Genomic DNA, 20,938 nt, shown 5'->3' on the forward strand with positions numbered 1-20,938 from the left:
GCAATAAATAAGCTAAATTAAAGAGTGTATATTAGCTCAAACTCACAGTTTATGTCCGTCTTCGGTTCTTCATTTTTCAGAGAACTCCTGATTTTGCAACATGTCCCTCCAAAAGCCAAAAATAATTCCCCAAAACTTTTATTTTTCTCTACTTAATTAGCCCTTATTAACCCGAGAGTAGCTAATAGTTAGCCTTAGCTTCAGCTGACATTTATTGGGATAAATGCAGAATGCTCATTACGCCATTACGATAAAATTTATCATTTATACTTTGTGCTCAGAAATAAAGTTTGTGTAGTTAACATTTCATAGAGAAGCCCTGAAGACATGTGTGAAAAGGAATAAAGCCAACTAAGAACTTTACATTCAAATGATTTACAGGACACATTTTTTAAGTAGTACACACGGTGTTACAGTGCATGTGTTGACACTGCACACTTCTGGATCTTTGTGCGAGAGCGTGCAGGGACTTCACAGGTTAATTGAACTGGTGGTCGGAGCAGCGTTTCATTCTGGACAGCTGAATGTAGGACACAGGAGGTTAGAGCACTGAGAGGGGATTAAATGGAAATGTATGCAGGCGAGACACAGACAGAGATAGAGAGAGGGGAATAAGGAAACAGAGACAGAAGCTGAGTGCGTGTGTGTGTGTGTGTGTGTGTGTGTGTGTGTGTGTGTGTGTGTGTGTGTGTGTGTGTGTGTGTGTGTGTGTGTGTGTGTGTGTGTGTGTGTGTGTGTGTGTGTGTGTGTGTGTGTGTGTGTGAGAGAGAGAAAGCTAAGGTATCTGCACTTAATGCAGGTGAATATTCCACTTGGTGGCAGTGAGTACCCGAGCACCACATCCACTCCACCTTGCATTCCTTTTCATCCTCCAACTTTTCCACCTGAAGCAGTTTCACGTCTCCCCAGCGGAGTGGGGAGGGGATGGGGGGGGGGTTGGCGGGGGTGGGGGGAGGGGGGGACATTAGCTGGAGCAGATACACCAGCTTTTTCCTCCAATGAGTCACAGATCCCCTGGAACCTTTTCATGCTGTGAGCCATTGATTGACTCATTTGTTTTACCTGCCATCTGCAATTCATTATCCCACGGCTGCCAGTGGAAGGAAGGACATATTGCCATCTCTGAACGGCTTCTTTCCCCGTGCGTTTATTAAGTGACTGATGCACCGTGCGAGGACGGCGCCCTCGAGCACACCTACTTGTAGCCGTTGAGAAGGTCTGTGCAGGTGCCGTTGTTTTTGCAGGGCTGCGATAAACATTCATCAATTTCTCGTTGGCAGAACTCCCCCTCCCAGCCGGGATGACACACACACTCGTAACTCTGCAGTGCAAAAACAAATAAATAAATAAAGGAAACAATACTGAAATAGCATTTGAATATAGTGACACCATTCATTTGCAATTCTAATTTGGGTCGTTGGATTGTAGTATTCAAAATGGCCTTGCATTAATAGAACATAAAGTGTGTGTATTTACGGATGGGAGCAGGAAATTAAGCTGTTATGACACATTTAGGGGGGATTCTCGAGTCCAATTTTTATAATAGCAACACAAAACATGGAAATTGAGCTGAAAATAAATGTGCATACAGGTGAAAACAATTCAGCTCTTATTGCACAGTAAGGGGCCGTTCTTAGCTCTTAGTTAATTATACCTGTTATGTTTTAGTAAACAGTCATTGCAAAGCTTTGTATTCTTGATAAAAATCACCTATATTTGATGATATTGTCAAATAAATTCTTCAAACAACAAAAGGTCTTTGATATATATATTTTTTTTTTTTGGGGGGGGGACTTTACATTTTATTAATGCCTGAGGGAAATTGTGGTTTTACACTCAGACATGCTTCCCACACACACATAGGCCTGAATCACACACATACACCAACAGGAGCTGTGGAGAGATGTCAGAGTGGGGCTGCTACACACTGCTACGCAGGGAGCGCACCAGAGCTGTTGGGGGTTCAGTGCATTGCTCAAGGGCACCTCAGCGGTACTCGGGATCTGGCACCTCTCCAGCTACCAGACTAAATTCCATTTTCTGGTCCGCATCGGGATTTTAACCTCCGTTTCCCAACCCAGGTCCCTACAGACTGAGTCCAAATATAGTCACCTAACAACTACACCTGCGTTTAAGGTCTTTAGATTTTAGTATTCAACACACTAAACATTAAAAATAGACCTAAACAGAAGCGTGACTGCAGATTAAAGCTGTGAATAAAGCTATCATGGAGCACTCAGGGGGCATTAAGTTATTTACACCTGGCATTTCAGAAACAACCAGTGTGATCGTCGATAGTATTGATTAAAAGATGATTGCAGAAATATTGTCAAACCTCCTGTGCACAAATCAATTTTTGAAATAATATAACACCTTATATCTTAAAACAGATAGAATAGATTTCATGTTTTGAAAGTTTAAGATTTTTAAGATTTAACTGAAAATAACCCTGTATACAAGTTAAACCAGACAATTGAAATCTTATAGCATGAAATAAATGTGATATAAATGATTAACAAATGAAAATGATCCCTATCTTTGTGTTCTCCTTATCCTCCTCCTTTCTCTTTCTCACTTTTTTCCTTCTCTCTACTTCTCTTCCACCATCTCCTCTGCCTCTTCCTCATTCTCTTCTTCCTGTTCCTCTTCTTCCTCCGTCCTCCTCTTGTTCTTTGTCCTCATGCTTCTTCTCCTGCTCTTCCTCGTCCACTTCCTCCATTGTTGTGCACACCAAAGAGCACACCTCCCTCCTGGGTTCAAGCTCTGATTTCTGTGTGATCTGATTGGCTGTGATGTGTCTGCATGTGCATCATTCTCTCCTTCATGTCACATTAGAGTTCAAAAGTTTTCTATTTTTTTCCTCTAAATAAAAGGCACAAAAAATGCTCAAAAATAAACCATTAATAATAAAAAAATATTTTTCAAGTAATTCAGAAAGAGTTGTATTTGTAACTGCCACTTTAAAGAGGAATAAATGTCTGCCGATACCGATGACAGCTGTTAATTAACCTGTTAAAGTTTCAGCCAGGGGGGAATCTTGTTTATTTAAATACAATTGTTTCAGTTCAGTTATTTAGGGAGCACGAGCCTTCATTAAAAATGGCCACAAAGCTTTAGATACAACTGAAACCTGTTCATGAAGCTCCTATGGCACAGTCTGAGCTGCTAGTTATTTAAACATGTTATATTCTAGTGAACAGCCATTGCTATTCTTAATATTCTTGCTCCTCTTGGTTAAAATAATCTACATTTTGTACTAAAATCATTGAAGAACAAAACCTCTCAGCCATAAACAAAAAACATCTCCTCTGTGTAAAAGGAGTCACGCTTGTGTCTTGAATCGTCACTTTACTGCTTTGCACATTTCTTAACCGCCCACCCTCTGACGCCTTTTCTTTTTTCTTTACATCTCATTTGAGACCTAAGCTGCAAAGTCTTTATGGAATATAAAGCACACACACCGATGCTTATTTTGCGTGGAAATTCATTTTCATAAAAAGGCAAACATGTATGTTTAATCAACGTTGCGCCCAATGCACCTGAAGAAAACGAACATAAGCCTACTCCACACATTGCCAATCTATTTTCTATCCTCCGTTTAGAGCATCACATGCTTCACTTGTCCTTTATGCCATCACTGCAATCTGCATTAGGATAATTAATCATGGCATGGGAGATGAATGGTCTGTTGTCTATTACTTTCCAAGGTACAGATTTAATTTAAACTCCTCTTTGCATAAAGGATGAAGTCAGTCATATGGTCAAGGTTTTTTTTTAGGTTTCCTCGTTGCCAACATCCTCTCCAAAGGTCCTGGGTGCTGCTGGTTGAATGCATGCTAATCTGTATTTCATACACTGGAGGGGAGCCGTTAAACTTTGTCTGATATAATTTGTACACCGTGGGCCCTATGGTGGCAGGGGGGGAGGGGGGGGAGGGGGATGCCGTCATCTCGTGATAAATTAGATACCTCCAGGAGCCTCCAATTCCTTACCTCTGGCTATGGAACATAATCTCATTTTTGCTGCTAAGTCACCTTCAGGGACCGCAATTCTCCAAAATAAGCTGGAGCTCTATGTGACACGGTGTTCAGAGAGGAAAAGCTGCACTGTAAACAAGACTATGTGAAAGTGTTACCAAAAAGTGTCGCTGTTTGAGTAATCACGAGGAATAAAAAAATTGTGTGAAACAAAGAACAGTGTGACTGGAAAAATCAGGGTGGATATTTCATTTTATCCCCCCGTATCACACCCGTTTACTTTACTGTGCTGTGTCCTTTTTCTCTTTCGATGAGGGGTATTTAGTTCATCCCAGAAAATGACACTGAAAATGTTCAGCAAAAATTCCATGGACAGGTAATTTTGAAATCCAATCATCTAATCTTTCACAGCAGATCGAAAGCATAGAGGGGGAAATTGAGCACTTCTTTTTCAAAAGGACAAATTGAATAAGAAACTGACACAGTGTCAATTACTGAAACCGTTTGTCCTCATAACTATGTTAAAACAAGCTAGTTTGCTTAAGGTAGTGCCATAAACACAGCTGAAAACCAGAATGTGCAATACTTTTACACAAATATAGAAGAAATCCATATCCTCTGTAATCATCTTTCTGAGTCATGACTGTCAACCATGAGTGTGAAGCACGAGTCCCGCTGTGTGTGATGATGTCTGAGCCATGTTTACATCGTGTTTACATGGACAGGACGGCCGGCTCATCCCCTTGCATATAAAAGCTGTTTAAGTGAGGGACTACAGAAAAGAAAAAGAACATACTCACTCCTTATTTGGACGTCACATAAGCGTTTTTCATTCACGGTCATTCTGTGTAAAATTACATGCAATGTGAAGCTACGAGCTAGCTAAAGAGCGCTAACATTAGCATGCTAACACAACAATGCAGCTTGAGACACGGACAATTTTGTCCGCCACTTTCGCTTAGTGCTTAATTATGTTGCATTCCAATTTTAGAACTCATTTGTGCAAACGTGAGTGGAGAGGGGTTGGAGGTGTGTCGCTGTAGGAGAGCAGAGGATTCAGTGTGGCGGAGATCTTTGGTTTCATGCTGGTGCTCAAGGGCGACATCTACTGCATCAAAAAGTCACACATTCTTCCTTTGACCTATGACTCCTAAAAGTCCTTTCTGATTGCCTTATTACCAACCAAGATGACTGTGCAATTTATCAAAAGGAAAATTCAAAAACCCAAGTATAATAATTATGGAAACTGTTGGCCATTAATGAGCTGTTTCTATGGAGACGCGTTACTTCTACATTAAGTTACTACTATTAAGTTGATCCCATATTAGGAACCAAAAGGTTATTTGGAAAAGCTGAAGTTTAAGGTTCAAACATTCATCATATTTAAGATTCATCCATGAAAAAGTAATTTCTTCCTCAATGAAAACCTCAAACAGGCACAAAAATACTTGTTTGAGCAAATATTGCTTCTTTCTTGGCTCCTTTGAGACTCTGCAGGCTCACAGCCGAGTAGACATGCTGGTTTTGTTAAATAGATCTCATCTTTCTCACATACATTATGCACTCGTTTTCAAAAGCCCAGGCTTATTTTAAACCCTGGCATTAAGTTGGGACTACACACCGGAGGATATTTGTCTTTGTCAAATGAAGAAAAGAAAAAAAACTAAACAAAACCCAAAGACTTTATGTGTGACTTTATGTGTGACACATCTGGTTCACCGCTGCAATCTGTTAGCAAATAAGCAGCTGTTGGAAAAAGGCCCCTGGTACTCTTTGCACAGTTTGTAAGCAGCACTCAGCTCCCAAGGCCTTTTTGCAGCTGCACCAGATCAATGTGATTGGTTTAAAAAAAAACTACTCAAATAACTACAGAAGTAGAGCTGTTTGCTTTGCAAAAGTAAAGTCTTAAAATGCTGCTTTCAGCCCGAGTGTGTGCATCTGTGGAGACAGACTTCCGCACAGAAGGACCAGCGGCACACTTGGAAAAAAAAAGTAAAAAATCTACTTAGAAGAACAAACCACACACTTGATGGTTGATGCACAAATTTACAGCCTAAATTTCACAATTTAATTTTTGCATTCATCATTTCAACAAGCAATAACAGCAAAGTAACTGAGCCCTGGAGCTGGAATAAAGATTGTTGATATCCAACCTCTGTGGTTTGATCAACATTTGGCAAATAATAATGGAGCTTCAATGATTATTCAAGTCATGAACTTCTGCAGTGTTGGACGTACAATATGATTGTTGATGGACGGCTTGCCAGAACAACCCGGCTCCCCACCGGATTGTTGATGGACGGCTTGCCTCCCCCCACCCCCTTGCTCCCTATCCCTCTTCCTGCATCTTATCCCATCTCTCCCCCTATCCCCTTCCAAGCCCGGCACAGTCTAGGCCTGTGAAGGCTGTTTCATCATGAGAATGGGGTCCAGCCGAAGATTTCTGCCTTTTAATAAGGCAGTTTTTTCTTACCACTGTAACTTTTGCTGCTTTGTTAAAGTGCTCATGATGGATAGGCCGGATCTTTGTAACATAACAATTAGTAAGGTCTTTTTACCTGCTTTTTGTAATGTTAACAGACAAAGAGTAAGGTATTTTACCTGCTTTTTGTAAAGTGTCTCGAGATAACACTTGTTATGAGTTGACGCTATACAAATAAAAATTGATTGATTGATTGATGTAGAATTGTATAACAATGTTTGCATTAAAAAATCTAAATAATTTAAAAGTCACTAAACCCATGTTATTATTTTTTTAAATATTTCCAACAGTTATCAAAGCCAGAGAAAGCCTTCAATTTATAGTTGTAACAGGACGTGTTTTGTCGAGGCGGTTGCCATGATGAGCCGCCATGACACATAGAATGTTTCGTTACCGTGGAAACACCAGACTTTACGTCAAAGACTGCTACATAAGGAAGCAGGAATTGCTACTGAAAGCTGCCGTACTGAGAACTCCCATGATTCCCCGCCAGCCTCAAAGTCATCTTCTGTCATTGTAGTATTGATTGAGAGCCCCCTGGTGGCGGAATTGACGTATTGTATCTTGAACTGTACTGCAAGGAAGTCTTGGCTGTAAGTCGTTAATGGCTAACCGCTTGCCACAAAGGAGTTACAGAAAAGTAACCAACCAATCTGATGATTGTCCACCAGGTGAACGTGGAGCATTATAGCCCTTTTTCATATACACTTAATGTACAGTTGTTTGATTAACTGCATGACAGCAAACTAAATGCAGAGCTTATGTGACTCAGATCTTTTAATAATTTACAATACAGGCTTCTGTTTTAACGCTTTGCATACTGCAGTGATTCATAGGACACTAGCCCATAAAATGAGCCCACTAAACTGCAAAATAAAAACATGCATGTACATACCAGATGGAGGTCCTTACACACGGAGTTGGAGCTGCACAAACTGTGCACACAGTCGTCAATGTCTTGCTCACATCTCGGCCCAGCGTATCCCGGATTGCAAAGGCAGTAAAAGCCGTCGACAACTGAAACAAAATCAGTACGACGGTTACAGCGCCTTGCATCATAAATTCATTCACTTTGCTCTCAACAGGTCCAGCTAATGTACTACACATCTACACAGGTAAGTGATGGTTACGAGCATAAAACAGAGCGGTCCACTGTGATTTAATTTTTTAATGGACATGAGCATTAAAACACACGCCCTGTGCCGTTTGCTGAATCTATGAGACAGGTTACCTCCCTTTTGCATCAGTCTTGATGGGGTCTGACACTCTAACAATCTTTAAATGAACCTGTCTTGAAATGGCCAGTCAATGCTCTTTTTCCCTTCTCCCGCATCTGTCCTTATCCCACTCTCTCAGTGACAAGTCTGAAAGCTCGGTCATTTGTTTTCACACTCTCCACACACTCGCAACACATTGAACAAGGCGGGAAAAGCAGTGTAGCAGAGGCAGAGAGCCCCCATTTCATCACCATTCTTTATTCAGTTGTTACAAATGTGCCAATTTCTTCCATCAGAAGGTAGAATCTCCCACGTCTAATAATCTATTCCTTCCGCTTGTTAATTATTAATGATGTTGAAGCGGGATGCATCATTCTGTTTCCCCGACACAACACTGGTGTACAGGCAGCCAGTGACAGAGGTAATTGCAGTTCTTACAGGAGTGAATTTATTACTTCCCCAGCCAGGGTCCCAGGATTCTTCATTATCCCAAAGATTTACCACGTAATCTATGCTGTCACTCTGTCTTGGTGCGTGTAGCTGCTATTACTCTCATTAAATGCTTTAGGTCCTGGGTGGCAGCAGCATTACTCATTGCTGCCACTGTGGCTCCGCACTGCTCTCCCTGGTGGCTGCCTGGCTGCTGCCGAGTGCCGGCCAATAGCTCCTAGAGGCCTGCCTCACTAACCTAAGGTGAACTGCCTGCACTGGAGATTTAGTCGATGCCGCTGGCCGAGGTCTAGTGTTGCACAGCGAGGGATAGGATACTCTTAGATAGTGATCCACTGGCATCGCTGTTTTGTTTTTTTTACCGCATAATCCAGTGGAACAGCACTGGCAGGAATAGCTGAGATGACATGCAGGCTGCAGGGTAAGCGAACAGCTCAGGTATTTTGCCTGTTTTACTTGACAGTAATCATCAAGATTTAAAGTTAAATATGTGCTTTTTTATGTGACTTTCCTTTGGCAAATGAGCCCATTGGTGAATGAAGCCAAAGGCCCACTTAAGAATTCCCTTGCATCCGCAGTGTTCTTTCGTATAACAAACAGGGTGTCAGCTCGATATTCCCAGGGAAATTTAAAGTGGCATCCATCTCCCAGCAGCAGTTGGAGGCAATTTAACATTTTCTCTCCCGTCCTTACTACCCTGTAAGACGATGTGTTTTTAACCACTAATACAAGAGATGTGATACACAGGGAGCAGGAAGTCCTATATCTTAACTCTAAATAAAGAGTAACATTAAGATAAACAACCCAACCTGCGAGTGACAGCATTGTTTAGATTTCATCTAGATTGAAGTCTAAAAACCCCTCTGCAATTCCAGCTTAACGCCACAGGGGGCACTACTAAAGAGAGCCAATACATTCTTTGAGATTGCATCATTAAAGGAACACTATGCAACTTTTCCACCTGAAAATAGTAGTTTCAAAGTCGATCTAACAGTGCAGCAACTTTTTACGGGGAGAATATCAGTGGGGTGGCTGTGGATCAGTTGGTAAAGTCGGTCGTCTCTCGATCCGAAAGATCCCCAGCTCCTGCAGCCACATGTGAAATTTGTCCTTGGGCAAGACACTTAACCCCAAGTTGCTCCCGTTGCTTCGTCGGCGGGGTGTGAATGTGTACAAATGTGATTAGTTACTTCTGATGGTCACTTTACGCAGCAGCCTCTGCCATCAGTGTGTGAATGTGTAGGTGTGACCTGCTTTGAGAAGTCAGAAGACTAGCGAAACGCTATACAAGCTCAAGTCCATTAACCATATCACCATATCATCCCTCCCATGTCCGCAGATCACCCAGGTCGCCTACTTACAGCACTATGTAAATTTGGCAGCTGGCTGTAGATGCTGGCAGAATCATATTTGCGCAAAATCCAGTAAAATTGCTGAACCTTGACGGTCTTAATTCCAACACCACTCATCTGCTTGTCTCAAAATGTACATTGTATTTTAAAACAATTGCACTCAGACACCTTTTGTGGGAGCCAAATTACACCAAAGGGGAGTTTTTTATCATCTTTGACTGCAGGGGAAAAAAAAAATAATTTAAATAATTTGCACCGCTGATAAATATTCCTAAACTCTCAGACAGTGCCTTCGTATAACTTAAGCTACAGATGAGAACTTCAGGACCAGATAGTAACTTTAAATAGGGATTATTAATCATGCATTAGTCCAACAACAACACAACACTGAGGCCGGATTGAGCTCTCATTTCTGTAATGTTAAGGACCTAATCAAGCCTTCTCCTGCAGGTACAGTCCTAGATCCACACATCACATGGGATAACTCCACTCTCCTCATGACACTCGTATTAACTTCAATGGTGACCCAAATGAAAACAGCCTGTCAGACTGTAAGAGAGCGAAGCGAGACCTGACACGGTCACCGCTCGTGTGTACGCGTGTGCATTTGTATGGAGTTTTGCTTCTGTCTCGAGAGCCTGTTGTTAAGCATGTTGCCAAGACAGGCTGATTTTTCTTTCTTTCTTTTTATTTTTTTTTACCATCATAGCAGAAGCCATGAAAACAGGGGCTGGAGCTGCACTCATCCACGTTGATTTCACAGCGGGGGCCAGTGAAGCCCCGGCGACAGTGACAGCGGAAACCCAGGGGGAAATGGTCCTGATCCATCTCCTCCACACACACTGCACCGTTCTCACATGGATTACTGGCCTCGCAGGGTAGAAACTCACAATTATGACCTGGAGAGAGGGCAGAGAAGCACACGTTGGAGAAGCATTCAGCAGACAACAATCTGTGTAGAAATCCAATGAAACTGCAAACCTGGCAAAAGGTAAAGATTAAACCCATATTGTGTTTCCTTGAACTTGTCCTTGTGGTAGATAACAGGGTGGGGAAAGATTATTCACTCAAAATATGACGGTTTAAAGGTGTTCAAGTTGCCGATGACGCCTTGTTTTTAGTGATTATTTCTTGCAGATCGTGTTTCCTTTCTCTTTCAGTAGTTTCCTTTTTTTCCAATTTGAATATTATTTATGAAAGTGATGAACACAAAGAACACAAATATTTGCAATCACAGAATACCCTTGAAGATTTACAGTCAAACACTTATTTATTTATACACTTAAATTGCAGACGTGATTACAATTCATAAAGTATAACACATTTTTGTGCTCGTGACAAAACAATTACGAAATGAATGGTCTCCTGTCCACGCTGCGGCAGTCTTGTTCCATGCTGATTCAATTCAACCAACAAAAGCCCACCTGTGGCTGTGCAGCACTCCATTTTTAATTACTGAAATGCTTATTGAAAGTTACCGTTTGCACTATTAAGATTTCTGTCGCCGAACGGTCACACTGTTTTAGCAAACTGCTGGAGCTGTGCAGAACAATTAAAGCCCCCCCCCCCCCGGCATCGTTATATTCAGGTCATGCATGAGGCACACATCTGCTTAAGAAAGATCACTCTTCTCAGGCACAAACAAGAAAGTTATTAAATACAAACAGGAATAAATTATCTGAGAGCATGCAAAGCAAAAAGCAAAACCATAATCAGGCCAGGCAATGACAATGAAGTCGAAACCTAAGAGTCAAAACAGACAGGGGGAATTCATTAAGAATGGATCGCTGACACTCATAGCTCCATGAATTGAGCTTCATTTGCTCTGTCTCAAGGTCCGTTGTACAAAGCATATTGCGCTCATGATATTCAAGTGCAAAAAAAGGCCATTAAATTTTGTTTTTTTTGTGGGGATTTGACACACCAGCCCCTCCTCCAGGTGTGTGCAGAAGCTTAATTCAGTCCTCATAGGATACAGATTATGAGCCGGATGGGGAGGAGAAATCTTTCTAGTTTGTTGTGCAGTCAAGTTTTTAAAGATGTGATTCAGGTCTGACAGTTTAGAAAATCTGTAACTGAGCCAGTAATGGAAGCTCAACAAGGTGAAAAAAAACAACACAACAACAACTCTTCGTTGTGCTGCTTAACGGCTCCGGACCTTCTCCACAGATGAAGATAAGGTGTGTGCGTGTTTGTGCATGCAAACATTCTTGAATTTTAAGAATTTGCTGCAAAAATTTGAAAGCACAAAAAAATCCAATGAAAACAGTTTGTAGTTGGAATACAAGAATTGCTCAACGTGAGTCTGCAAACTCTTATCTAATTATAGAAAACAAACAGCATATGTATGTGAGTAATTCAGCAATCCAAAAAAGAAAAATCCAGTTTTAGGTAGGTCAGGAAATCACAGAGAGATTTGGAGGAATCTTTAAAAATGGTAAATAATTCTGAGACTCCGTAAAAAGCCGTAAATCAACTCCTCTGTTGCTATCATTGCCATGTTTATACGCTCACTAAGAGTAGGAAGGAAGGAAGCAGGCTTCTCTATCGAGCCAGAGAGGACAAAGTATTTCTGCTCGCTTTCAAGACTCGTTTTTCTCACATGCGTGATCTTTAACGAGGAAGACGAATGAAGTGCTGATTGGGTATAACACCAATCTAGTTCAAACCTAGAACCTAAAGGCTTCTGCTTTTCTGAGGTGTAGCATTGACCGAGTAGATTTGGGATTGGCTCAAAACTTGGCGATTTATTTCAAGGTGATTCAAAGGTACTTTGAAACAGCAGAGCAGCTGCATGTTTGGTACCGTGCATGCATTTTTAGATCCTGTGATTCGTTGCTTTCACAATCCTAAATGAGCAAACTTTAATCAACATTTTGTTTGATTTACGGTTCCCTTTACCTTCGACTATGAAGAGCCGACACATCATCTAATGGCCTCTGCTGTGCCTTTAAGTAGTGAAGGTGTCACACAGGTAATCAACTGTGCCTCTTTTCTATGGTCTTTTAAATTACATCTTCACACAGCCCTGATAATTCTCCTTATGCTTTCAGCTGGTCTTTGAAGTGCCTTTTCTTTTGTAAATTCCATGTGCTTTTCTTCTGGAGTCATTTCATCCTTTTGGCCAATCTGCTGTAAAGCCGTGATTTGTGAAGTGCAGCCCCAGACTGTTGTCCTTCTAGGGAGATTTCACAGCCGTGGAGCTCATCAGATCTGTCAGTGAGTGGTCCTTGGGTTGTGACCAAGGTCCCTCTTTGACTTCTGCTCGGTTTGTTAGGATGACTGCGTGACGAGGAACCCGTCTGGCTCGGTGATTGTTTTTTCCTCACATTTATTAACGATGGAGCTCCTCTGCGTTCTGGTGAAATGTCACTGCTTCATCGTTATCTCCTGACAGGTCCTCACACTTCAGCGAGTATTTTGTTGGAAATATTAATCAGTAAATTGCAGCCAATAAAATCGCCATCATAAAAACAATCCTTGGAGATGTTCTTGCTTGATTATATGTTTCTGCAGGTAGAAGACGTTATGAGTGTATAAAACATGGACTTCAGTGACTCCAAAAGCCCCAGAAGTCTTCTACACAGCCAATGAAAAGAGTCCATTTTGACAGCAGAAATAAACTTGTTTACTGCCTGGTTCAGAAAAAGGAACTCAGTCTAAATATCTCATTTATTGATCGGCACAAAGTGTACTGGGAGTGATTCTTTTTTATAACCTATCCTCTCTGATTTTATGAAGGGTAAGAGATCTCCATCATAAGGCGATGTGACTGACAGGTGGTTGTGTTATACCGTAGCTGTTTAGCAAGAAGCATACTGAGCCTTAGCTCCAGTCTTAGCTCCAGCCTTAGCTCCAGCTCTTTGCCTGTTACTAAGCGGACCAAAACTTAGTCTGAGAGAGCATTTCCACTTTGGTGACTGTGAACAATGGGCTTATATACACTAGTGTTGAAGTCAAGCGCATGCTAATTGAGACCAAGACATACTCGAGACCAGAGAGCTCCGAGACAGAGACAAGACCAAGACCAAGACCAAGACATTTAGGGATCTAGACCAAGTCAAGACCAAGACCAAGGCAGGGTGAGGGCGAGGCTGAGACAAGACCAAGACCATAAATATCACAGATAAATCATCATCTTGTGTGCAGCGGGCACGTCACTTACTTAGACCGTAAGACCAGGAAGGTTGCAGACATAACCAGGGGATGAAAATGAAAGTTACTAATGAAATGAAGTTATTCCTTCTTTTAGAAAGAGGCGTTTCCCTATATTTAAAATATGGAGTCCAGCCAGTCTCAAACTGAGACAAGACCGAGTAGAAATATCCAATTCCAAGACGAGACTGAGACCTGCAAAAAGTGGACTCAAGACCGGTCTTGAGACCAAGACTGATTTTGACTTCTACAACACTTATTTACTGTACATACTTTTACACTGCCGTCGAGTGGATTGCTGCTTAACATAATGTCATTGTTTTGATCACAACAAAGTATTTTAACTTTCCTTGACATCTCTTATATAGAAGAGGCGCAAAATACGTGCAACTTGTTATACGAGTCACTGGAGGCCTGGGGTGCTGGATTGTAATGCCCAAAAACCAGAAACACGTCACCAATCAGTAACTTCAGAACGTTTTGATACTTTACTTCATTTACCTAAATTTGTACATGTACAAAAAGGCTTTATTGACAACTAATTTAAATTTAGATGAGCCTACTTTTTCAGATATATTTCAAGATAAAATAAAAACTCTCTCCTATATTTGGACCAATGCTGTAAGAGGCCGAATTACATATAATTAAACCTGGATTCCTTTTTTGAGGCGACAGTGACAACTCATTAAATCTGCTCTTATTCTCCTGATGTAAATTCATTCAAGCACTAATGTTTTTCCACTGATGTTAGATTTGTCCATTACCTCATATAACCCTGCTTTTCCCCTCATTGAACGGCAAAGATAAAGCCGCCCAGGAACAAAAAACCTCCACCCCTCTAACTTAAGTTATCACTCGTGTGGCTGAATCACCGACCAAAGCTAACATCCCTCTAATTACTCCAGATTTCTTTATTCAAGCACAGATACCAAATGAAGACGTACTCATTTGGTTGAGACATGTGAAGCGAGTTCAGACAGGTGAAAATAATAGCATGTGAAGTTAATTAACTTTGCTTTTTTTGTCCCCCCCCATTCCCTCAGTGCTCATTACCTTTAAATGGAGCCACACATTGGCAGAAGTAATTACCGGGCTGGTCAATGCAAGTGGCTCCGTTCTTGCAGGGAGATGAAGCACACTCATCAACGTTGAGCTCGCACTTCGTACCTTTTGACAGAGAACAACACAGATTGATAAATAAGCTATATGGAAGGGTCACTGACATTGCAATTTGGCAGCCAATGTTTAAATCAGGAAAAACTCATCACTGTAGAGTCTGGAAGTGGACTCAGTAGAGCTGCGGGGATTCTACATCTCATAAAGTACTGCCTTTTATGATTGCACATACTTCAGGCTTGTTTACATCACTGCTTTTCATATGAGTAGAAAGTGGAATGGAAATCTGAGATAAACAACGTTAAGTCTAAAATAATTGGGTGTGTTTTTTTTGCAGATGAATCTTTTTTATTCTCGAGATTGGGCTCTTTAAACTCTGCGCGCAAATGATGGGAGGGCAGACACCGAGTCCACTGGAGTGTTGAGAACCACAATAACGCCTTAAAAAGGGCTCCCTATGGCGCTGCCACGGCGTACAAAACAGCACAGAACCTCCTCACAGCAAGAAACCCATTTCAGATGTAATTTTCTGAACACTCAAAGAAGTTTTTCTTCAATATATTATTCTCAGAAATGTTCAAAAAAAAAGATCCAGCATGCAACCAACTTATTGCTCATAATGAAATGCTAATTCAGCTCTGTGGGAGTTATTAGCAATTATTCAGTGTATGTTTTAACAGATGGAAATACAGGCTACATCACAGCACCATATTTAGTGCAATAATTACCACAAATAATGGTCAACATCTGTGACAGTATTAAACACCTTTGCTGTTTCTATACAATGAAGAAGAGCTTCTGGTGGTTCACTTTTTAAATGCACCTCTTCTAACAGCAATGCATCATGTTTTAATAAAGATGCGATCGTTTGAATGTGTTGTTTTAATTGGAGACATTAGAAGAATACAAATGTAGCTCAATGGATTTGTTTCCCTTCACATTGAGCCAATGACGCACGGGCAATGCCACGCAGTACTTTGTGATGCTTCAGCTGCTTTTAAATATTTTCCAAATACGCAGAAAATACATTCACTAACCTGTAAAGCCGGGCACGCAAACACACCCGAAGCCGTGGACAAGGTCGACACACGTGGCGTTGTGTAGACAGGGTGAGGACATGCACTCGTCGATGTTGACTTCACAGAGGGTCCCTGCAAAAGAGAGGATCAGAGCCAGTGGTCCCAGTGATCACTTTCCTTTCAGCTTCAAAGAAAACAGCAATGACTGAAAGACTCTCAGACATGACGAGTGATGATCTGTGACTCCTTAAGTCTGTTAGTTTTAGGAGATTTAAGTTCAAATTAAGACAGCCAGATGTTTCTCATGCACAGTTTGCACCACATAGTCTCAACACAATTCCAGCTGTTATGCCTGCAAAATTATTTTCACACTGATATTGAGTTTTTGAGTGTTGAAAGAGGCTTTATTTGAGCTTGACATTTTGAAATGTTATTCATGCTCCTATTTGTTGTGTTTTTATTGTGTTTCATTCAATATGTTATTTTATTTGTTGCTTTTACATTGTGTTTATTTACACTTGTACAGCACTTTGGTCAATCAACGTTGTTTTAAATGTGTTATAGAAATAAAGATTGATTGATTGATTTATGGGGGTACTTGTGGACTAGCTGTGCACACCCCATGTACTGTATGTAGGCTGTGGTCCTCCAAGTGGTCGACCCGGGTTCAGGTCCGACCTGTGGCTCCTTTCCTGCATGTCGTTCACCCACTCTCTCTCTCTCTCTCTCTCTCTCTCTCTCTCTCCCCCATTTCTGATTCTGTCCGCTGTCCTGTCTCTAAATAAAGGCATAAAAAGCCCAAAAATAAACCTTAAAAAAAAGAGGCTATACACCCATGTTGTAGTTTTAGAAAATTAACTAATCCTCTACTGTCATTAAAATAAATATCTAACACAATGTATAGTCCATTAAAAGAGACACAGATACATCTCAGTTTCTCTCCTTTTACTTTATCTTTAAAATAAAATGCAGATGAATGCACATGAACAAAGTGGTCAGTTACTTTTCCTCCCCCATTCCACATATTCACCATCTCTATAATCTTTGAGGGAGGATGTTGTTTAATGTTAAACGCCGCAGTGCACTGATAAGACGTGTTTGAATAACAGCAACACTCCATATAATACCAGTGTACTGTTTGCACTCTTCTTGTAACACTACAAAGGATACAGCTTGTTTAAGAACCTAATCTCCGTGTGGCCTGGATGTAGCCTGGAGGGTGGCAGGAGTTAGCTGTTGACACAATGAGGTTCTTCTAAAAGATGTTTCTCATACTGATGCCCTATGAAGTGAAAAAAAAACATTTTTCGATTTTCTGAAAAAGACCCCGGGGACGTCCAAAGATTTTTATCAATCAGCTTAGAACAGAAGTGCAGTTTCAGTGAAGTGACTACTGAAGGTTTTCCTCTGTCGAGCACTGCCATGTAAACACATCATTACTAGCCTCCGTCTGTTCTTAGTCTTAATAACCAGACCACGAAAATAAAGACAAAGTTTGACTCTCACTTATCATAATACAGGGTTAGAGCCTGTGTCACATCACGCTTTTTCTGAGCGCCAGCGTCTTTTTTTCAATTGTAATCAATGAGTAGCGAGCGTTTGCAACAGCAGGCGGCCACCTGGAGAAAAAGTGCTCAAAGCGCTTTTACACCACATGTCAAACCTACCTATTCACAGCCATTCACACACTGATACTAATCCCATTCATATACACGCATACACCGCTAACGAAGCAGAGGGAGCAATTCTGGATTTGTTTTTCCTTTCAGGACACATCACACCTAATCAATCAACCAGTCACTGCACAATAATAACTGTATATATTCTTTCAGTCACCACACCTGTCTATTTATTTATTTATTATTATTATTCATTCACTGAACAGTAATTGCTCTGGCCACTTTTCACAAAAATATTTGTCTCCATAAAACCACAAATATATTTTTATATAGGTGAACAGTTTTTGTAAACGCTGCTGTATAGGATTGCTGCTAACGAAGTTTTGTTGTGTCCTTGTATACAATGATAATAAAGATTCTATCTAAAGATTCTATCCATCGGACATGTTGCTGCAGGAGCAGGGGAATTGAACCCCCGACCTTCCGGTTGAGAGACGACCGACTCGACCAGCTGAGACACAGCCGCCGCCTAACAACGTCACCGGCACTCGTTTCAAAATGTTTAATATTCCCCATATTTGTCTCCTATGGATCGTGTCTTGCCCTCACATCCTCGTTGCTTCATGTCAACTGGGGTAAAAACAATCTCCAATATAAAACAGACAGTATTATGAAAAGCCCCTCAGCAGTGTGCAGACCGGTCTGACCTGCAGCACTTTTCTTTTAAGCGCACAAACGCTTCATGGAAGAGCCCCCGAGCACACAGTTGGAACTTTTCTACCCTAAAAAAATTTGCTAGGTGAACATTAACAAGTGTTTTTTTTTATCTTTATTCTACTTGATCACAGTCTAACCCTATAGCTAATAGGCTTTTAACTTAGAGTTTGCCCTCGGCAGCCTCCTGATTACTACTATTTAATCACAAGTTAGGAAGTTCATACTCTGAATGGGTAGCTGTGCTTTTTTAAAGGTTTATTTTTGGGCTTTTTATGCCTTCATTAGAGTGACAGGACAGTGGACAGTGGAGAGAGAACGACACGAGTGTAAGGTGTCACAGGGTGGATCCGAACCGGGGCCACGCACCCTGAGGACCACAGCCTCTGTACACGCCCCTATACTGCACTGTTAGAGTTGATTTTATTCCTTAGTGGGGTTTTTTTTTGTTGTTGTTATAATGTTATATTATGTTATAATGAGTTATGCTTGGTGCTGGGAGAACAGCATTTTGTCTTTTGTTTTTATGTAACATAAGGAAAACGATGAATAAACAGAATGTTGAATCTTGTTTTAAAAATGTGTATTTGTTGCAGATTTTCTTACACTGGGTTAGAGTTGGTCTTTTAAGTTCTGTTGTAGTAGACGTTCTAAATGTCTGAACTCAGACACCAGCACCATTAAGCACCTCAGATGTCACACCCTGAAGCAGAAACAGCCAATCCCCTCTTCACATAAAAAATATCGCCCTGATGGGATTACTGTGTCTCCTCTGTAATGACACTTCTGGAAAATGGTTTCCATTATTGAGAGGCATCAAGGTTAAATGGAAGGGAATTGAAAACAGTTTGTTGATATGAATCGTAAAAAAGATCGACAGCCAGAGTGCAGTACACCTTTCCATTTAAAATAACACCTGTAGATAGAAGAGGAAACAGAGCGGGGTTATGACTGTGAAACACTGAGTGGAGCACCGGGTGCAACAAAAGGTCTGTGGACTTCCATGACATTTGCATACTTCAGCTGTGGACATAAAGTAGCTCTTTCCTCTTTTTTTTTTACTTAAATCAGTCAAGAGCAGCCGGGGTGCAACTTGAAACATATTTTACTGTTGAATTATTTTTATTATTTTGTTTGCTTATGTGAAAAGCACTTTCAATTGCCTTGCTTTTTGAAAGAGTACATTTGTTAATATGGGGATTAAAGGTCAAGTTCAGAAGCTCTTATTGTCACAGTATTTGATGTTGTTTATATAATATAAAGAATTAAATTGGCATGGAATTAAAAAGTGTCACTATCCACAGAGACAGAGGTATTAAAGTTTGGCTGCGTTTCTTAAAGTTTTTTTTGGGGGCCTTTTTGCCTTTATTGGATAGGACAGCTGAAGACACACAGGAATCGTTAGGAGAGTGGGGGATGGCATGCAGGAAAGGGCTGCATGTTATTATCCCTTTGCTATGTACCCATGCCTGCTGAAACGACGACTACAGCCTCCGTTCAAGAGTACCGCTAGGCTATCAGCATTGCAAAACTTTTTTTTTTGGCATCCTCAAAAATGAGTGCAGAGGATAAACACAAAATACAATGTTGAATTTTTCTTAGAGTCTGACATTTGCTCAGACAAAAAGCAGCCAAGAAAGCCAAGGCTGAGGGTTTCTCAGAACGCAGAACGGTTTCAAAACTGATACAGAGCTGGTTAAAGACGGAGGCTTCAGTGTCTGTGATATGGCAACCAGCGTGCACATCAAGGACGAGGGGGCGGGGACACACTTTTGTTATTTTGAATTTGGACTGCAGTGCCAATTTTAAACGCTAGGTGTCAGAGTTACATATTGCCCCTTTAAGTACATTTGTTGTGATTTGAAGGAAGATTTAGGACTTCCAAATTTGGTGTGCGGTTCAGTTTAGTTTGCACAGAGGCAGCCGGAGGAAACGTCCTTCAAAGGGTTCGTTTTTACTGCAATACTCGGAGTATTAAGTGAGAAAAGTTGACTCAGTACTTCTGCGTTCACCAGAGAATTTATCTTATGCATCTGCATTTGTGTCAAGAATGTGTTTGCTCTTTCTACCGCCGGTCACAAAGTCGCGTCGTGCAAAACAAACACAGTCATGGTAAGAAGTGTATGATTTACCTGTTATTCCAAGGGGACACTTGCAGCTGAATGAGTCGAGCTCATCAATGCAGCTGCCTCCGTTTCCACAAGGCTGGCTGAGACATTCATTCACTTCAATCTCGCAGCTATTTCCTGAGAAAAAAAAAGCATGAAAGACTCACAATGCGCTGACACATTGCCTCAGTGAATCAAATGCCACCTTAGCGCATAAGGAAAAAAAAGAAACTTCAAAATGGCTTTCACTTACCAATAAATCCAGGAGCACAGAAGCAATTGTAGCCATTCAGGATGTCTTTACAAATGCTCAGGACGCCGCACGGCTTTTCTTCACAATCGTCAATGTTTATCTCACAGAACTGGCCTGTTAAACCTGCGGAGAGAGGAAACAATGCGCGATAGGATTTCTCTCCCCTCAGAGGACCGATCTTTACAGTTTTGCCTTCGGGATGATTTATATCGCTGCCTCGTAAAGATCTATAGTAATGATCATACGGTTAGTCCTAATAATGATTATTAACAACTGCAATATGTGATGAGGTGATTTTTGTCCTGCCTTTTCTTTCCCTCTCAATGCATGCGCGTGTTAATAAAAGAGGGGGATTATTACGTCAACAGAACGCTTCAAAAAGCAAGAATTCTGAACAGAAACATGTCAATATTCAGACTAAACAGTGAAGAATAGTTTGAATATTCAGATGTGATGATAACTGATTCAAAACCAGG

General features: G+C 41.0%; 1 protein-coding gene across 1 annotated transcript in view; it reads right to left on the reverse strand.

The window, feature by feature from the left end:
* Positions 1-20,938, reverse strand: part of eys (eyes shut homolog) — a 200,799-nt gene that overhangs the window by 128,111 nt on the left and 51,750 nt on the right. Inside the window, exons 17-23 of the mRNA XM_065959486.1 lie at positions 20,463-20,585; positions 20,234-20,347; positions 15,787-15,900; positions 14,687-14,800; positions 10,180-10,377; positions 7,355-7,476; positions 1,200-1,321 (exon numbers count right to left, since the gene is read on the reverse strand). Of these exons, the coding sequence (XP_065815558.1) occupies positions 1,200-1,321; positions 7,355-7,476; positions 10,180-10,377; positions 14,687-14,800; positions 15,787-15,900; positions 20,234-20,347; positions 20,463-20,585 (907 nt within the window). The remainder of the gene's footprint in view (positions 1-1,199; positions 1,322-7,354; positions 7,477-10,179; positions 10,378-14,686; positions 14,801-15,786; positions 15,901-20,233; positions 20,348-20,462; positions 20,586-20,938) is intronic.

Source organism: Labrus bergylta, chromosome 10, assembly GCF_963930695.1.
Source record: "Labrus bergylta chromosome 10, fLabBer1.1, whole genome shotgun sequence".
Classification (NCBI taxonomy): domain Eukaryota; kingdom Metazoa; phylum Chordata; class Actinopteri; order Labriformes; family Labridae; genus Labrus; species Labrus bergylta.